The 15,424-nt window shown below is 65.2% G+C and overlaps 1 protein-coding gene across 1 annotated transcript; it reads right to left on the bottom strand.

Moving 5' to 3' along the window:
• Positions 1–250: 250 nt before the first annotated feature.
• Positions 251–14,751, bottom strand: SLC17A9 (solute carrier family 17 member 9). The gene is given in 15 exon segments (XM_065893046.1): positions 251–414; positions 854–883; positions 1,034–1,089; positions 1,682–1,797; positions 2,158–2,192; positions 2,980–3,067; positions 3,649–3,745; positions 3,937–4,033; positions 4,513–4,643; positions 6,553–6,652; positions 8,344–8,487; positions 8,878–8,952; positions 8,955–9,070; positions 14,694–14,718; positions 14,721–14,751. Coding segments are annotated over 15 exon segments (1,305 nt in total).
• Between the last annotated feature and the right edge of the window lie 673 nt (positions 14,752–15,424).

The following is a 15,424-nucleotide window of genomic DNA, read 5'->3' as shown; positions in this document are numbered from 1 at the left end:
GCTGACCACGTGGGGCTTGTACGGGTCTACGAGGAACAGGCCGTGTCTGTGACGAAGCTGCTGCTACCGAAGACATTAATCCACCCACCATGAGGTCCCACCAACCCGGAAGGAGGCTGCTACCCCCGAGGGCGGGGGAACCGGACCGCACCCTCCTGCTCACACTGCGGGCCAGGCGCAAGGGGCCTCTAAGCTGAATGCTGTCCCCGAGGCTGATGGCGCTGGGTCCTGGGGACAGTGGGTCGGTCGGCTAGAGGTCCTCACGGGCGGGGCTCAGGTCCACCCGCTGGGCCTTCCCGAACACCAGGAAGGTGCATAGCCCGAGGCTGCCGATGGCTGCCACCAGGTTGAACACAGACGTCCAGGAGCCCGTGGTCTCGATGAGGTAGCCACCCAGGCACACGCCCACGACTCCTGCACCCTCGAGAGGGGACAAGCAGACGGGGTGATGGGCCATCCCGCCCCTTTGAGGACAGCTTTGAGAGGAGCTGAGGACGGGGGGGCCGGAGGGCATGAGCCCCGTCACCGTCACCCAGGCACTCGGCCTCTGGGGACCCTGGACCTCGGGGATTGACTCACATCTGCGGGTCACGTGGCTGGGGACGGTTACATGCCATTGGAAGCATGATCACCGTGGAAGACGGCTCTGTGCTCTCCCCCGGCCAGCTCTGGGGTCTGGGCTCCCCCCCACCCCCACCACTGCTCTGACACTGTGGGGACCCCCTGAGGGGTGCCACGCCCCACCCTGAGGGCCGAAGCAGCGGAGCAGGTGGGAGGACACAGGCGTGGGGCGGCGCCCCGGGGAACTCTGGGTTTGAAACCCGCAGGCAGGGGACCCCAGCCCACTTCTCACCTGCCAAAGCCCCAGCTGTGTTGGCCACACCTGAAACAGGACAGAGAGAACGAGGACCAGTCAGCGGAGGCCCACTGTGACCCTCCCACGGCGCACCCACCTGGGGGCCCTGGGAGTGGGGAGGGGGTGAGCGGGGGGGGGGCAGCCACTTCCTGTCCAACAAGGGGCCGAGGTCCTCACCAAACAGAAAGCCGGCACAGGACGGGGCCAGGTCCTGGATATTAACGGAAATGCCGCTGCGGGAAAAGGAAAGGACGCGGGTGAGTGACCACAGGGCGGCCGCCACCCGCCAAGCCGGCGGTGGGTCCTCCGATCACCTGGATCCCGGAGGCTGGCCATGCCAGGAGCTCAGCCCCAGCACAGCAGTTACGCATGGGACCCACTCCCAGGATGAAACCAGACAGGGAGGTGAGTTTGCTCGGACTCACACTCATTTGCCACCCGATAATCTGGAAAACGACATCAAGGCGCCGATTCCCAAAACACGTCAGTGCAGTTTCCTGACTAAACACTGAGCTGCTATGCAGGCTGGGAGGCCCGCAGAACAACACGTGGGATCCGATGGGCTCGCTCCCCACCTTCGGTTCAAAAGATGCTGCTTGGGGACCCTCATCTGCTCTGCCAGCCCCTCCCCAAGCACCTGTTTTGTTTTCCCAAAAGGCCCAGGTCCTCACCGGCTTGATACCCTGACTGCCCTTCGCCTCGTGGCTCACTTGTGGGGACCTGCCATGCGCCCGCCCTCCATGTGCGCCCCGAGCCAGGGGCCCAGGACCCGGGATCCCAAAGGCAGCGTGGGTGGCTCTGGTGGACGAGGAACCTGGCCCTTACCTGTGGTTGAAGGTCTGGAGGCCGATGGAGGCTGATGCAAAGACCACAGACTTACAAAAGCTCGAGGTGTGGCCCAAACACAGGGCAAAAACGCTGGACAGGCCGAGGCCCATCGCCTGCAGGAGAGACGAGTGGGGACGGGGTGGGAGTCTCGCCCCTTCCTGGGCTGCCTGGGCCACACTGAACGAGGGTCGGTGGGCACCCCTCCCGGGCTGGGGCCCGCCTGGAGGCCACTGGGACGAGGCTGCACGAATGATCTGGACCTGCTGGTCGTAGCCCATTCGACGTGAGCCGACCCAGGCCCCCAAACGGGCACCAGGACTCAGGGAAGTGCCTCAGGTCAGCCAAGCCAGTCCCAAGCCCTGACCCACAGTGCCCTCCAGCCACTGTGCCACACCGGTCCCCTTCTAGGTCAGGGGCCCCAGGAACAAAACAGGGATGTCCGGAGGGAGAGAGCCATCCCACGACCCTCCTACCTGCATGAACTTCCGCACAGTGATGGTCCTGTAACCTAGGCGGGGAGACCAGGAGACATCCTGTCGGCCCATCTGTGCTGTCCCACCCCAGACGGCACCCAGAGTGGGTCCCACCCTCACGGCTGCGCGGAGGGAGCGGGGAGAGGAGGGCCGGGCCGGGCTGGAGGTGGGGCGGCCTCTGCATCACCGTGAGCCACGCGCACACGTGCGTGAGCCTGTGCACTTAGAGGGTTCCCAAGGCCGAGGCCTGGCAGACGCACCTGAGGAAGGCCACTCTATGGTTACAAGGTGCTTTCTTTGTGTTTCTACCAATTTTCTAATTTTTCCACAATGAGTGGGTGGTTCTTCTGTAACTAGGACAAGACTGACATTTAAGGACGTGCAGTGCAGGGTCGTGGGGAGCGTGCGTGTCTGCGGGACAGTCATCCTCGGGCCGTGTGCACTCGGGTCTCAGGCCTGAGACCTCTGACCTCACCAGGTGCCCTTTCCTCCTCTGAGGAGCCTTGGGGGCTGTGTCCAGCCCCCAGGTGGAGGAATTACACTGTCGCAGTGTGACTGTGTCCCAGTGTCCCCACATGGGGAAACAGGCTGGGGGGTGACAAGCTGGAGGCAGTCATCAGCAGAGTCGGGCCGGGAGCCGGGCTCCACGGGCCCACCTGGCTGGCTCTAAGGGCCAGGGGTCCCACTCTCACGGCCTGGTCCTCGGGGGCGTGGCCTCTTCCCATCGCTACAGGAGCACCCCAGGGGGGGTGCCTCTCTGCCCCCCAGAGTGAGGCAAAGCCCAGGCATGGCTCCCTGCCCGGCCCCTCCCCCAGGGCTCACCCTGATTGATGAGACGGTCTGAGAGAAGCCCGCTGAACAGACTGGCAGGAATGGCCACTAGCCAGGGCACCACGTTGAAGACCCAGCCCTGCAGGGAAGGAGGGTACAGGGGCCTCAGAGGCCGCCAGGGCAGGTGCCCGACCACGGGGAAAGGACGAACAGCCCAGGCGGTCATCCACGCCCACCACTGCCCACCAGGCTCTCTGCCCACAGGCTGGGCCTCCGAGATCCTAACTCATCCCCGACCTTGACTGAGCGCTGGGCCCTCAAGTGCTATCACCCCTGCAGGCAGAACCTCCCTCATGGCTCCCCACACCTCGCGGGGCAGAGCTGGGGGGCCGCACCCTGCCCAGAGTGTGCAACCAGGGGGCCCTGGTCACCAGAATTGGGAGGGTAGCCGGGCGGCTGGGGTGCAGTCAGCCAGGCTGACCAGCAGGTGACATCTGTGCCCACATCACAGCCCCTGCGTGCCCCCGCCCCCAGGAAGGACTGTCCGCAGACGGGCAGGCGGCCGGGGCAGCAGCTGGGCCTCTCCTGTGTGCACCCAGGTGCGGCCGCTGAGCCAGGAGGCGGCAGAGCCACCAGAGCTCGGCGGAAGGAACCCAGGGCCCCTCTGCGTGTGCTTCGCGGCGCCCCCCAACCCTGTGAGCTGCCGGGCGGCCAACCCACCTTGGAGCTGGGGAAGGTCTCCTTAAAGAAGGTCGGCAGCCAGGAGAGGAGGATGAAGAAGGAGCAGGCCGCAGAGAGCTGGGAGATGATGGCCGCCCTGGGGGGGCGGGGGCCAGGCTCAGGGTCCACACCCCAGCCCCCTCCCCACAACCAGGGCAGCCAGGGGCCTGAGGGCGCGGAGCCCAGAGTGGAGCCGCCCCCCCCCCCCCCCCCCCCCGCACGGGCTGCTCGCCCTGTGGCCGAGGTCCCCAGGGCCCCAAACCCCATCCCCGCAGCAGCCCGGCTCACCAGACTGAAGGCTTTCGGAAGAGCTGTCTCCAGGGCACCTTGGTGTGTCTGGACACCGGCAGGCCCTGCACCAGGACGCCCAAGGCCAGGATGAGATCTGAAGGGCAAGGCATCTCCACGTGAAAGCCATTCAGAGAGGGTGGACGGCTCTGCCCCCACAGGCCAGAAGCTGGGGGCGGATCGTGGGTCCCCCGCTGCGCCTGGGGGCCAACCTGTCCTCTCCGCCAGAGCCTGGGGTCGGCAGCATCTGCCCTCGAGGGTGGACAGTAGTGTTGGCCATCTGTCCCCTGAGTCCTCAAACCCTCCAGGCCCCACTCCTGTCACCAGGAGCCACCTCTACCCCTGCAATATGCCTCTGCCGGCTGGGCAGCCCCCTGCACGTCTGCGCTCACCCGGCGACTCTCACACCAGACTTGACCGTAGCCGGCTGAGACTCAGGGAGTGGGCGTCTTCTGTGAGGCTCTACCTAGGGGATCCTGGGGCCCCCGAGCTGGCCTGCTCTTGGGGGTTCGGTGGCCGCTCGCTGGAGGGGACAAGGCGCCAGGGCCCCCGCCCTTCCCGGGCAGCGGCACGTACCTTTCTCACCCAGCAGACACCTGTACATGTAACACACCCACAGCAGGGTGAGCCCACCCGAGAAATAGAAGACGCTCGGCCAGCCGTACCAGTCCAGGAGCAGGGAGCCTACGGCCCCCGTCACCAGCGTCCTGGAACGACAGGGAGGGGCGTGGCTGGGACACTCGCTTCACTGGGGTGTGGAGACATCTCCGAGACCCCTACCCCAGGTGACCTGAGTCCCTAGAAAAGAGCATTTCTATCCCCTGTGAGGCAGCTGCCCGGAAGGCTGGTCCCCAGGCAGCTTGCTAGGGATGTGGTAAATGGAATGTTTATAAATGGAATATTTCCTGCCGTATCAACACGCAAAGGATGTCACGTTCGTCAAGGATTGCAGCCCTCCAAGTGAGCCGGTGAGCCCTGAGGAAACTCAGGGCTGAAAAGAATACCTGCCATCCAGCAGCCATCAGACTGCAGCCACTCCCTGCGGTGGGCCCTGCGGAAACTCAGGATGTGAAAATACAGGACACTGGCCCCAGAGAGCTGAGGTGCACATCAAAGGAACGATTTCAGCGAGCCCAGACTCTTGCATCTTCCCAGACACAGAAAAGCACTAAATTCCGAAACTTGAGAGATCGGGTTTTCTTTAATTAACAATAACGTTTTGACCATTACCTGCCCTTTTGTTGCAAAACTCCTCTATATCCTGGCTCCTCCCCTCACCTCCTGGGAGCAGTTTCTCTGAAATGCTGTCTCCCGGGCTGCAGCCCTCATTTTGCCCCAAATCAAACTTAACCTCATGTTGTGCATTTTTTTAAGACAGATGCAAGCTTTCCGGGGACTCCCGGTGCCACGGGGGCCAGCGTGGACGTGGCAGCCGTGACGTGGCACACGGGTCCTGTGTTGCCCTAGTATCTCCTTACTAGGCCTCCCAGTTGGCCTACAGTTGTGTGTGGATCCTTTTAAAATGAAAAGGGCAACAAGAAGACAGCGGTGACAAGAACACGCTGAAACATAAAACCTCCTCGCTGTTTTCAGCTGCTCATATCAGAGAGGATGAAATTTCAAAAAGATTTCAAAATGCAAAAGCAACCATCCAACCCAGCTGCCTCCCCAGGTCCTGCCAATGCCATTGTCCCAAATATGCCCTCGAGGCCCACCCCTCCCCCAGGCTGGCCTGTCTGTTCAGAGGCTACCCCCCAGCTGCCCCCCACCTGCTGAGGCTTGGCCAGGAGACAGTTAAAGGAGAAAGGCTTTCCCCCAAGGCCAGTGGAGGGATGTCTTCCACTCTGAGCCTCCATTTCCCCATCTGCGGGGAGGGGATGGGCACGGTCTCTCCCTGTACCTCCCCTGCACCCCACTCCCTCCCCGGAAGGCCCAGGTCACGCAGTGAGACGGGATTTCAGATAAACAATGAAACTCTCCTGTCCGTGTATTGCTTCTCTGAACTTCACATGTCACTGGGCCCCCTGGGTTTCTATCTGGGCTGCTCCCAGCCCCCCAGCAGGTACCCCTCACCCCTCTGCATTCTGCCTGGACCTCGGCAGCAGTAACGTGAGGGCCCTGAGCCCGGGGGTCGTGAAGCCCCAATAGGACAGCAAGACGTCCTTCCAGCCCCAGTGCGGTCGCCCCACGGAGGGTCTGGCGCTCTGGGGGGTGCAGTGGGGGAGGGGCACAGGTCTGGACCTTACAGGTCTGGACCTTTCATGTCTGGACCGTGACGGGTACCCTCTGAGGCGAAAGCAGGCCACCTCCCCCATCGGGACGGGCACCCCATCCAGTTCTGTCAGCACAGATGGAAGGGAACTTAACACCCCAGCCCACGTGCCAGAGCCCCAGAGCTCTGGTCACCTGCTGCTGGCCCGAGAGGGACAGAGCATGCACGGAGATGGGGGTGGCAAGTGCCTCGCAGAGCACAGAGTCACCAGACCTGCGTCACCCTGTCCCAGATGTGCACGTGGCCCGTCCCCACCAGATGCACCGAGGCGCTCTGCCAGGTGCACGCCCTTCGCCTCCCCACACCGACCCCCCCGCTCGGCCCCCCACAAGGCCAGGACTTACCCAAACTGGGAGCCGGCCCCCACGGTGCTGTAGGTGAAGGCTTGCTCGCTCTCCCGCACCTTCTGGGACAGCAGGCTGGTCAGCGCAGGGAAGTAAACCCCTGGGGCGGCAGAGAAGGCAGAGGCCCGCGCAGAGCCGTGTCCCGAGCTGGCCCGCGGGCCCTGCCGGGGTGGCCGGCAGAGGGGTGAGGCAGGGGCTGGAAGCTCCGCGGGGCCCTCGGTGATTATTCAAGCCCGGGTCTCCTTCCTCCCGCTGTCACCCCCAGGGATCAGCAGGGCTGGGCTTTTCCCAACACTCAGCTAAAGAGACAGCTTGGGGAGCGGGGGGTTCGCTCAAGGTCCTGCCACCAGGACGGCTGCAGAGGGGCTTCTGGGCCCAAGCTGGCGCTCCTCCACTGTCACGCCAGCTCCCAGAGCCACACGGCTCCAGAGTCCTGGCACCAACACGCAGAAGCACACACACAGGTGACAAGTGACAAGTGCACACGCACACACACTGACACACACGGTGCGTGTACGTCGGTGAGACCTGAACAGCCCCGTGGAACTGCACTGCCAGGTCCTGGATGTGATGCTGCCCTGTAGCTACGTGAGATGCCACCACAGGGAGGTGGGCGAGGGAGCTCGGGACCTCCCTGTACCTTTCACTGCAACTTCCTGTAAAGCTATAATTATTTTAAAATCTAGTTTAAAAAAAAAAACTGCATTGGCGAAAGCAGCTCTTGCCCGTTACACTGCGCTTTTCTCCAAAAGCACCTGGGGAAGCTCAGAGGCCAGGGCACATAGGGACAGGACTTGGTTCCTGCCTTCCCTTTGGGGCCCCGGGCCCCTGCTCACACCATGTGGGGAGCACATGGGGTGAATTCAAAGGAGCGCAGGCGCTGGACTGCCTGGACCACCAGGACCACATGTGGGCCGGCCCGGTGGGGCTGATCAGGAAACAGGCAGAGGCCCATTCCAGGATATACATCTGGGGTCTTGGGGGTATGGGCTAGAGGCCCACGCCCCACCAGAGCTCTGGGACGTGGGGAGGTGTGGTGAGGAAGGGGTCACGTCCAGAGGACGGATGCTGTCAGATGCCATGCTGGTGGAGGGCAGGAGCTCAGAAGGCCGTCCCACTCCCTGGAGGGTGGGTGTGCGCCCCTGCCACCAGCTCCCCCAGGCCACTGGGGATCTTTGAGGGGGGCTCTCTCCAGAAGTGTAATATCCCCAAAGAACGAGAGCGGGGGGCTTGGGAAAGCTGGCATCCCCTCAGCCTGCTGGCCCGGCCAGCGCGGGTGTGGCCTCCGACTGGCAGCACACAGAAACTGGGCACGTGCCTACCATACGGCTGGTGGAGCCGACGGTGCCGCGTGGCAACCTGGCTGACACCGGATCCCTGGAGCGGAAGTTTTGGCCGAGGAGGACACGTGACATTAAAACGTGCCAGCCAGACTGTGAAGTGACTCTAGACACGGAAAGTGCCTTGGGCGCGACGGCATCGAAGCACAAACAAAGCCCGGTGCAGGGAAGTGAAGCCAAGAGCCGGCAGCCCGCCAGCGGGGACGGCCCGAGCTGTCCGCCTGCCAGGGAGGAGAGCCCATGACCTCAGCAGCAGCGGCGCTGCGGCACTGACGCACCCGCTCTGAAGAGAGGTACACCACGTGCAGGGGCACACACGAGGACACACGTGCACGCCCATGAGCACCCACCTGAACACGCGCCCGTGCACACAGGCACGCATGCACATACACACGCGTGCACACACTCCCCTTGCTCTGCGGCGCGTGGGCCCGAGGTCCAGCCCCCCTACCTTGGAGCAAGCCCGTGAGGATGCGAGAGAAGGTCATGAAGGCCAGGTGGGCACTGCTGAAGCGGGAGAGCAGCGGCGTGGCGGCGGTGATGAAGCCCCAGGCGGAAGCCGACAGCAGGATGACCTTCTCACCCCCGATCCTGCACGGGGGACGGGAGGGCAGTGACGGGGAGCTGTGTGGCTGGGCTGCAGGCCGGACCAGGAGACCCTACCGTGGAGGAACCCGGGGAGGGGGCCGGCACCGCCTGTCACTCGGAGCTGCCCTCTGGGGTGGGCACTGCAGCCACATCCCCTCTGCAGAGGAGGCCGAGGCGGAGCGTGCTGGGTACGGCCTGGTCCCTCTGTCCCCATGGGCCCCAGAGCTGCCTCCTTGGATGCCAGTTGCTCCCCAGGGAACCAAGCACCCGAGACAAGCTGAGCGCCGGCCCCAGCCCACCCCTGCGCAGCCCTCGGGTCTCCCAGCCCCCGTCTTGCTGTGGGCGGGGCCTCCCCCACTCCCTTCCTAGGAGCCGCCACACGGGGAGGCATTGCCGGTCCCCCGGTGGCCGCCCACCACCTGAGTCAGGCAGTAGCCCCAGAAGCTGCTGCTGAGCACAACACCGGCCTCTTCTTGTTCCAGCCGAAGTCCTGGCTCATGGCGGCGGCGCAGACGGGCATGCTGACGCGGGCGCAGTATAGCGGGCATGTCCCCAGAAGCAGCGTCCCTGTCCACACCTGGCACTCGGGTCTGGGGAGAGAAGGGCCCGGTCAGGCCCAGGAGAGGCTGTTGGATGGGGCCCCTCGGCCACCTCTCAAATGTCCACCTGCTCACGTCTGGTGACTCCGGGGAGAAACGGGCAGACACAGGAAATGATGCAGGGGGTCCCTCAAGCAGCAGGGGTGGGAGCGGCCGGATGGCTGTCGCAGGGCAGAGGCTGAACAGCCGCAGCTGGGGAGGTGCTGCTCTCCAGGCCCCAGGCTCTCGGTTTCCATGGGCCAAGGGCCCAGGAAGGCAGCAGGCTGACAGCTGGTAGCCGGCCAAGGGGGCGACGGGCTGGGGAAGAGGACCCCAGCCGCGGCAGAGAGGGAGGGTCCCACAGCACCGTGGGCCCCCACGGGGTCCCCAGGAAAGCTGGGTCTGCCCAGCAGACCACCTTGGGGCAGGCAGGCCCTGGGAGGAGCCTGGGCAGCAGTGAGGCAGCCCTGGCCGCCTGGGAAGGTTGCCAGACCAAGTCTATACAAGTCCCCAAAGCTCCTGGCCAGCACCCTCGACTGTCAGTCACCAAACCAGGAAGTCAGGAACTGCCAGAGCCCGGAGGAGCCCAGGAGACACAGGTGCCTGTGGGACCCTGGGCGGGGCCCTGGGACCTCGGGGGAGAGTGCAGAACCCGAGCACAGCGTGGGCTTTGGCAGCAGGACTGTCCACGGCAGTCCACTGATGGGGACCGATGGACACTGACCTAGGACGTGAGTCGGGGACACGTGTGGAGCGCGTGGCAGTCTGTACTGCCTTTGCGGTAGCTCTGTACATCTAGAACCGCCCTAAGAGACAAAGTTTGGGGAGGGGGGATTGGTATTTTTTTAACAAAAAAGAGAGGAGACTCAGTGCCCTTTGTGCAGGTGGAGGGGGGCCCAGTGGGGGACAGCCTGGGGGAGGAGCACCACTCGGGACTTGCGATGTCTTTGCACAGGGCGGGGACGTCCCCTGAGGGTGGGGGCCACAACTGGGGGGGTGTCGGGAGAGTGGACAGGCCTTTAAGCAGTCTCAGTGGGGCCTTGGGGGTCCTGCCTGCACCTGGACTCACCTGTCCAACTGGGGCAAGGGTTCTCCCCAGGGTGGGGAGGGGTGGTGGTGGTGCGAGACGCACAAAGGGAATAGGTTCAGGCTGTGGGGAAGGCACGGGGCCGGGGCTCCGAGCCCAGGGCCCCCGAGGCCTGCCCAAAGCAGCCCGAGGCGTTAGTGCTGTAGACCTTGGGGAGGCCACTGGACAGGTGTCCAGGAGGGTGAGGCCGGCAGGAGCCGCACGGGCAGTTCTCAGAACAGAGGGAAGGACGCCTCTCACCTGGCGGATGACCCAGGACACTGGAGTCTCACCCTTGCTCCCCAAACCCCCTTGGACCCCTGTCTGGACCTGGCGGGGGCTACCCCCGCCGGCCGGGCACGTGAAAAGAACAGCCAATGGGGCCCAGGGTAGTGGAAGCTTGGACTCCATCTGCGGACACGGGCGGGTCCCCTGCCTGTGGGCCCCACCCAGGCTCAGGCTGTGAGCCGACTCCGGGAGGACAGTCCAGGGTGAGGCCAGGACCACCCCTGGGAGGGCCGGAGCCCTCGCCTGCACGCCTCCCGGCGGTGAGAGACCTCAGAGGCCCTGAGGGTCTTGCCCGCTGGCAGGCAGCACCCGCACCAGCGACTGTAAGTGCGTGCGACAGCTGTGTCCGTTATCTCCGGAGCAGGACCGCTGGGCCAGCAGCGAGGTGGGGCTGCCCCCTACCCCCTCTGGCCAGCGCCCTCCTCCTGGCAGGGTGGACTCCGCACCCCTGGCGCTGGGGGAAAGTTTCGGGGTGGGAAGAAGCTGCTGTCCTGGACCTGGTCACAGACAGGGAGGGGGGTGGGGGTGGCACGTGGGGACCGTCGCCCGGCCTCCCGAGCTTCAGTTTCCTCGGTGAAGATGGGCTCATGTCCCTGACACCCAGCTCCTTCTCGGGTCAGTGAGCAGCAAGGTGACCCACCAGTTCCTGGAGCCCCAACAAGGAGCTGTCGACTGGCCAGCGGGTTGGAGAGGCCTGGCACCAGCATGCCCCTCCTCCACAGGCACCTCCCCCGGCTCCGCTCCCCCTGGTACATCAGTGTACTTTTCCACAGTCGAGGGAGCGAGTCGGGGAGCCTTCCCCGTGTCTCAGGCCTGCAGAGGCCCTCCCCGTCCCCGCTGCTGCCCTCACAGCTGAGGAGCTGTTGCCCCAGGAGGCTGCAGCGTCTGGCAATCCCACTGGCGGAGACAGCTGCTTCCAGGCTCAAGCCCCTCCCTCGGGGGGTTTGGGGTGAATGAGCCCGGCCTGCTGTCCCCAGACAGAGCCGTGTTTGTGGGCGGCGCCTGGTTTGGAGTTTGGGAATTACAGTCCAAAGTGTTCTGCAGCCCTCAGTGATGTGTGTGGTCTGATGTGGTGACCAACTCTCCCGGAGGAGAGACCTGGGTGCCGCTCTGGGCCCTGGCCTGACTCGGGGAAACCCGCCCTTCCCTATGCCTCAATTTCCCCGTGTGCACTGGACCACGGATTTCAAACTGGGTCTCTGGGTGCCCGGAGGGGTGCCATGGGTGGGGCTCCCAGGCAGCACTCTTGGACGAGTTGCTTTTTATATTAGAATCTCCTATACGAGTCCAATGGGAAATAGTGTCCCATGCTGGAAAGCCTGCCGTTCTGCAGTTCCAGGAGCCGGCCGCTGGACCGTGCCTCGGCCGAGGCTGGGGGGCTGCTCCCTTCGGAAACTGCCCAGTGACCCTCAGTGACGAGGGAGGGGCCATCACGCCCCCACCCTCCTTCCTGGTTCGTAAAGTGTGCCTGGAATGACTCAGAAGCCAAGATGGTGAGGACGACAGTAGCACAGCGCATGCGGCAGGTCTCGGTGGCCTCGCCCCTAGAAAGGCTAAGGCGGCAGGAGGGGGCGGAACCCCACGGGGCAGGTCGCAGACTCACCTGGAGCCTGGTGGTCCCAGACGCTAGTTTCCTTTACAGAACCAAAGACTGTGAGGGGTGGGGCAGGGGCGGGGCGGGGGCTCTGCCAGGCCAGCGAGTCCCCAGGAGGCACCCGCTCAATGTCTGAGTTTGTGACATGCAACCCCTGGGGGCTCAGGGCCTGTCTCCTCCGCGGCTCCAACTGTGGGAATGACACCCCCAGTCCACCCTCTTGCTCCCTGTTTCCCAGCCCGGCACTTCAGGCCTTCGGGGACACAGCTCCCTCTGAGCAAACATCCCACCAGGCCTACTGGGAGGCACAGTCCAAACTGCCCACCAAAACCAGCCCAGCCGGCCACCCGGGCCCACCGGGACGGAGCCAGCAGAGGACTCATGAGCCCAGCCCTGCCGTGGCCTCCGCCGCCCGTCCAGGGCCACCTGCACGGCCCTGCGGGCGAGCCCTCGGCAAGCACACACGCACGGGTTGGTGCACAAGGGGAGCGGCAGGGGCTGGGGAGCAAGGCTTTTAACTTCCCACAAACAGCCACAGCCCGAAGTTGCCTTTAAAAGGAAGTTTTATTCCTTTATGTGGTCAGAGCGGCGGAGGGTCACCTGCGCGCAGATGGGACCGCGTCCCCGGCACCTGCCCCTCCCTGGGATGCACTGTGCCGGCACCCCGGGAGCCTGGCTCTGTTTGCTCTCTGGGTGGGAAGTCCAGTTAGAAACAGGGGAAAGCCAGATGAGACTGACCTGCTCTGGAAGGCTGGCAGGGTACCGAGAATACGGTGCTGACCCCCGCCTCCTTGTGGCCCCGGGAGGTCAAGAAGGGCCCGTCAGCTTTCAGGCAACCAGCCCACTCTGAGTTTAAGGCGCTGGCATGGGACGCCCTCTGGAGCTGGGGGATCAGGTGCTGTGTGCTTCCTCCCTGGGCCCCGGAGGCCCCCGCAGCCCTGGCCCTGAGTTGGCGGGCAGCGCCACTGGGTGGGCAAAGGGACGTCCTCCACAGCTGCTGGGGACACAGAACAGGCCAGCTGGAGGTCTGGCTGGAGGGGGTGACCCAGACACGGCCAGCTGCCGGAGGCCTGATTAGGACGCCAGACGCAGAATCCTGGACCTGCGGACGGGCTTGCTAGGAACACGGAAGGTCATGGCAAAATCGGCCACAAAAGGCCTGAAGACCTGCCTCCAGCCCACTCTGTCCACTCCCGAGCCTTGGGTCTGAGCCCCCAGCTCTTCAGGGTGCTTCCTGTGAACCTTCTAGAACCTTCTGCATCCTGCAAATGGCCCCTGTGCATGAGAAGCACCCACGGCTGAGCAAACACAAGGTCACGTGGACCCTCGATTCAGAAAAGGGAAATGAGTCGGCGCTGGGGGCAGAGGGCAAGCAGGGGCAGAGGGCAACCGCCAGAGAGAATGTGCGGGCCCAAGGCTGCCGGCGCCCGGCTGGGACGTCCCTGGGGAGCGGCCCGGCCTCGGGGGTCATCCACATGGCGGCAGCCGCCCACGGTCGCCCTCGTCACGATTCTCATCACCTTTAGCCACTCGGGGGTGCGAACCACCTTTTCCCGCTGAGCCCCACTCCACCCAGGACCCCCGCTACCCCACCTGCAGGTGCTCCTTTCTAAACTGGGCAGGGAGGGAGGCGGTGAAGGCAAAGCCAGCCAGATCTAGATCCGTTAAAGCGTAACGGAGGGGGAAGTTTCAAAACATTCTTTAGAGGTCCCGGCCCTCTGCCCAGCTGGCCGCGGAGCTGCCTGACACCTGGGTCAGCGGGGCCTCGCCTCGACAAGGGCGGGGAGAGAGCAAGGGAGCAGAGGCAGGCCGCAGGGCGCTCCCCAGCCGGGCACACCCCGCATGCCTGCCGCCCTCCTGGGCACCTGGCAAGGAGACCCCGTGCTGCAATTTGGGCTTTGGGGCTCCCGCCCTCACCGGGCCCTGTCCCAAGGGAGCCTTCTGGCTTCTGAGGCCTTCCTGTGACCAGCTGTGGGAGGCGGGTCCCACAGGCGGCAGGGCAGGCCCCGGGGACTCAGAGCTGGAGGTGGACGGGCCTGGAAGCGCAGGGCCTGACTCTGGGCCTGGGGTCCACTGGAGGACCGGAGGGAGCTCTGAGCGGCGGGCAGCCTGGGGGCTGCTCTGCGGGCTCGCCTCTCGTTCCTGGTCGCCCTGTGGGTCGTGCTGCTGAGCTAGCCCTGTCCCAGGGCCTTCTGCACCCGGCAGCAGAAGAGGGCGGCCTGCCTGGGCTCTTCCTCCCTCACAACCGACACCCCCGTGGGGACCCTGTTGGTTTCACATCTCTGGCACATGACGACAGCAGGGCTCAGCCAACTGCCGCAGGTGCCGGCCTGGTCCCCCCAACACCCCCCAGCCCACTGCCTGCCTGCACAGGTGGCACAGGTCACAGGTGCGGTCCTGGGGGTGGGGAGGCCGTGCCTGGGAGCCACCCTGCCCAGCCAGGCAGGCCTCCCAGGACAAGACACTGCGCACACCACCCCCAGGACCGGGGCGGCCTGGAGAGAGTGCAGGGGGCTCTGGGTGGGTGGGGGGTGGCACTGGCCCAGGATGGGAGGCGTGGAGGTGCAAGGCCCCCCAGGCAGAGCAAAGGTGCGGGGCGGCTGGGAGCCATCTCTGCCCAGGACGCCCGCTCCCTCCCCTGACCGCCGCCCGCCCCCACCCCCCCACCCCCCGCCGCGAGGCCCCACCTGGACCACTGGGCGTCCTCGGCGCTTCCCTGCGGGTCTCATCCGGGGGCGGCTGCATCGGGCGCGGACGGCGTGGGCACAGGGTGTCCGGGTCCGTTCCCGCCCAGCCGACCCACCGGGCAGCGCCGCCCAAGTCCACGTGTCAGTCCCAGCTGCGCTTCCGACCGGCGTACTCCCAGGACGTGTCGCCCCCGGACGGCCACCGCGGCGGGCGGGGCGGGGCGCGCAACTTGGGTCTCCGCCCTGCTCACTCCGTCGGAAAGGCCAGACCTGGCGCACCCGCGGGCGGGCTGGTCAGACCCTCGCGCGCCGGGGCCTCCTCGCTGCCGGTCGCGGAAGTTCGGGATGGCGCGGGCACTTCCCCTGCAGGCGGCAGGAAGGATGGGGCTTTGGAGGGGCTGAGCCGGCGTGATCCCGGCCCGGACACATTGCTGGCAGGGCAGCCTCCGCGCACATCCACAAATGGAGGTGGGGTGGGGTGGTCCTCATCTCGCAGGGCTGCCTACGCATCAGTTGACAGCTCGGGGTAGTCTCACCTGTGCAAGGACAGCAAGACTCAAGGGGAACCGATTTTTAAAATGGATCTTTGAAGGTGGGCTCCAGCCCTGTGACCCCGGACCAGCCTGGGAACCCTGGGCAGCCCAGCGCTCGCGGGGGGTGGGGGTGGGGGGTGGGGGCTGAGTGTTCTGAGGACGGACAGTGCCGGGCCCCACGCTGAGTCCTGTGGATCC

This window comes from Phocoena phocoena, chromosome 15 (assembly GCF_963924675.1).
Source record: "Phocoena phocoena chromosome 15, mPhoPho1.1, whole genome shotgun sequence".
Lineage (NCBI taxonomy): Eukaryota > Metazoa > Chordata > Mammalia > Artiodactyla > Phocoenidae > Phocoena > Phocoena phocoena.
This window is presented reverse-complemented; position numbering and strand designations above follow the sequence as displayed.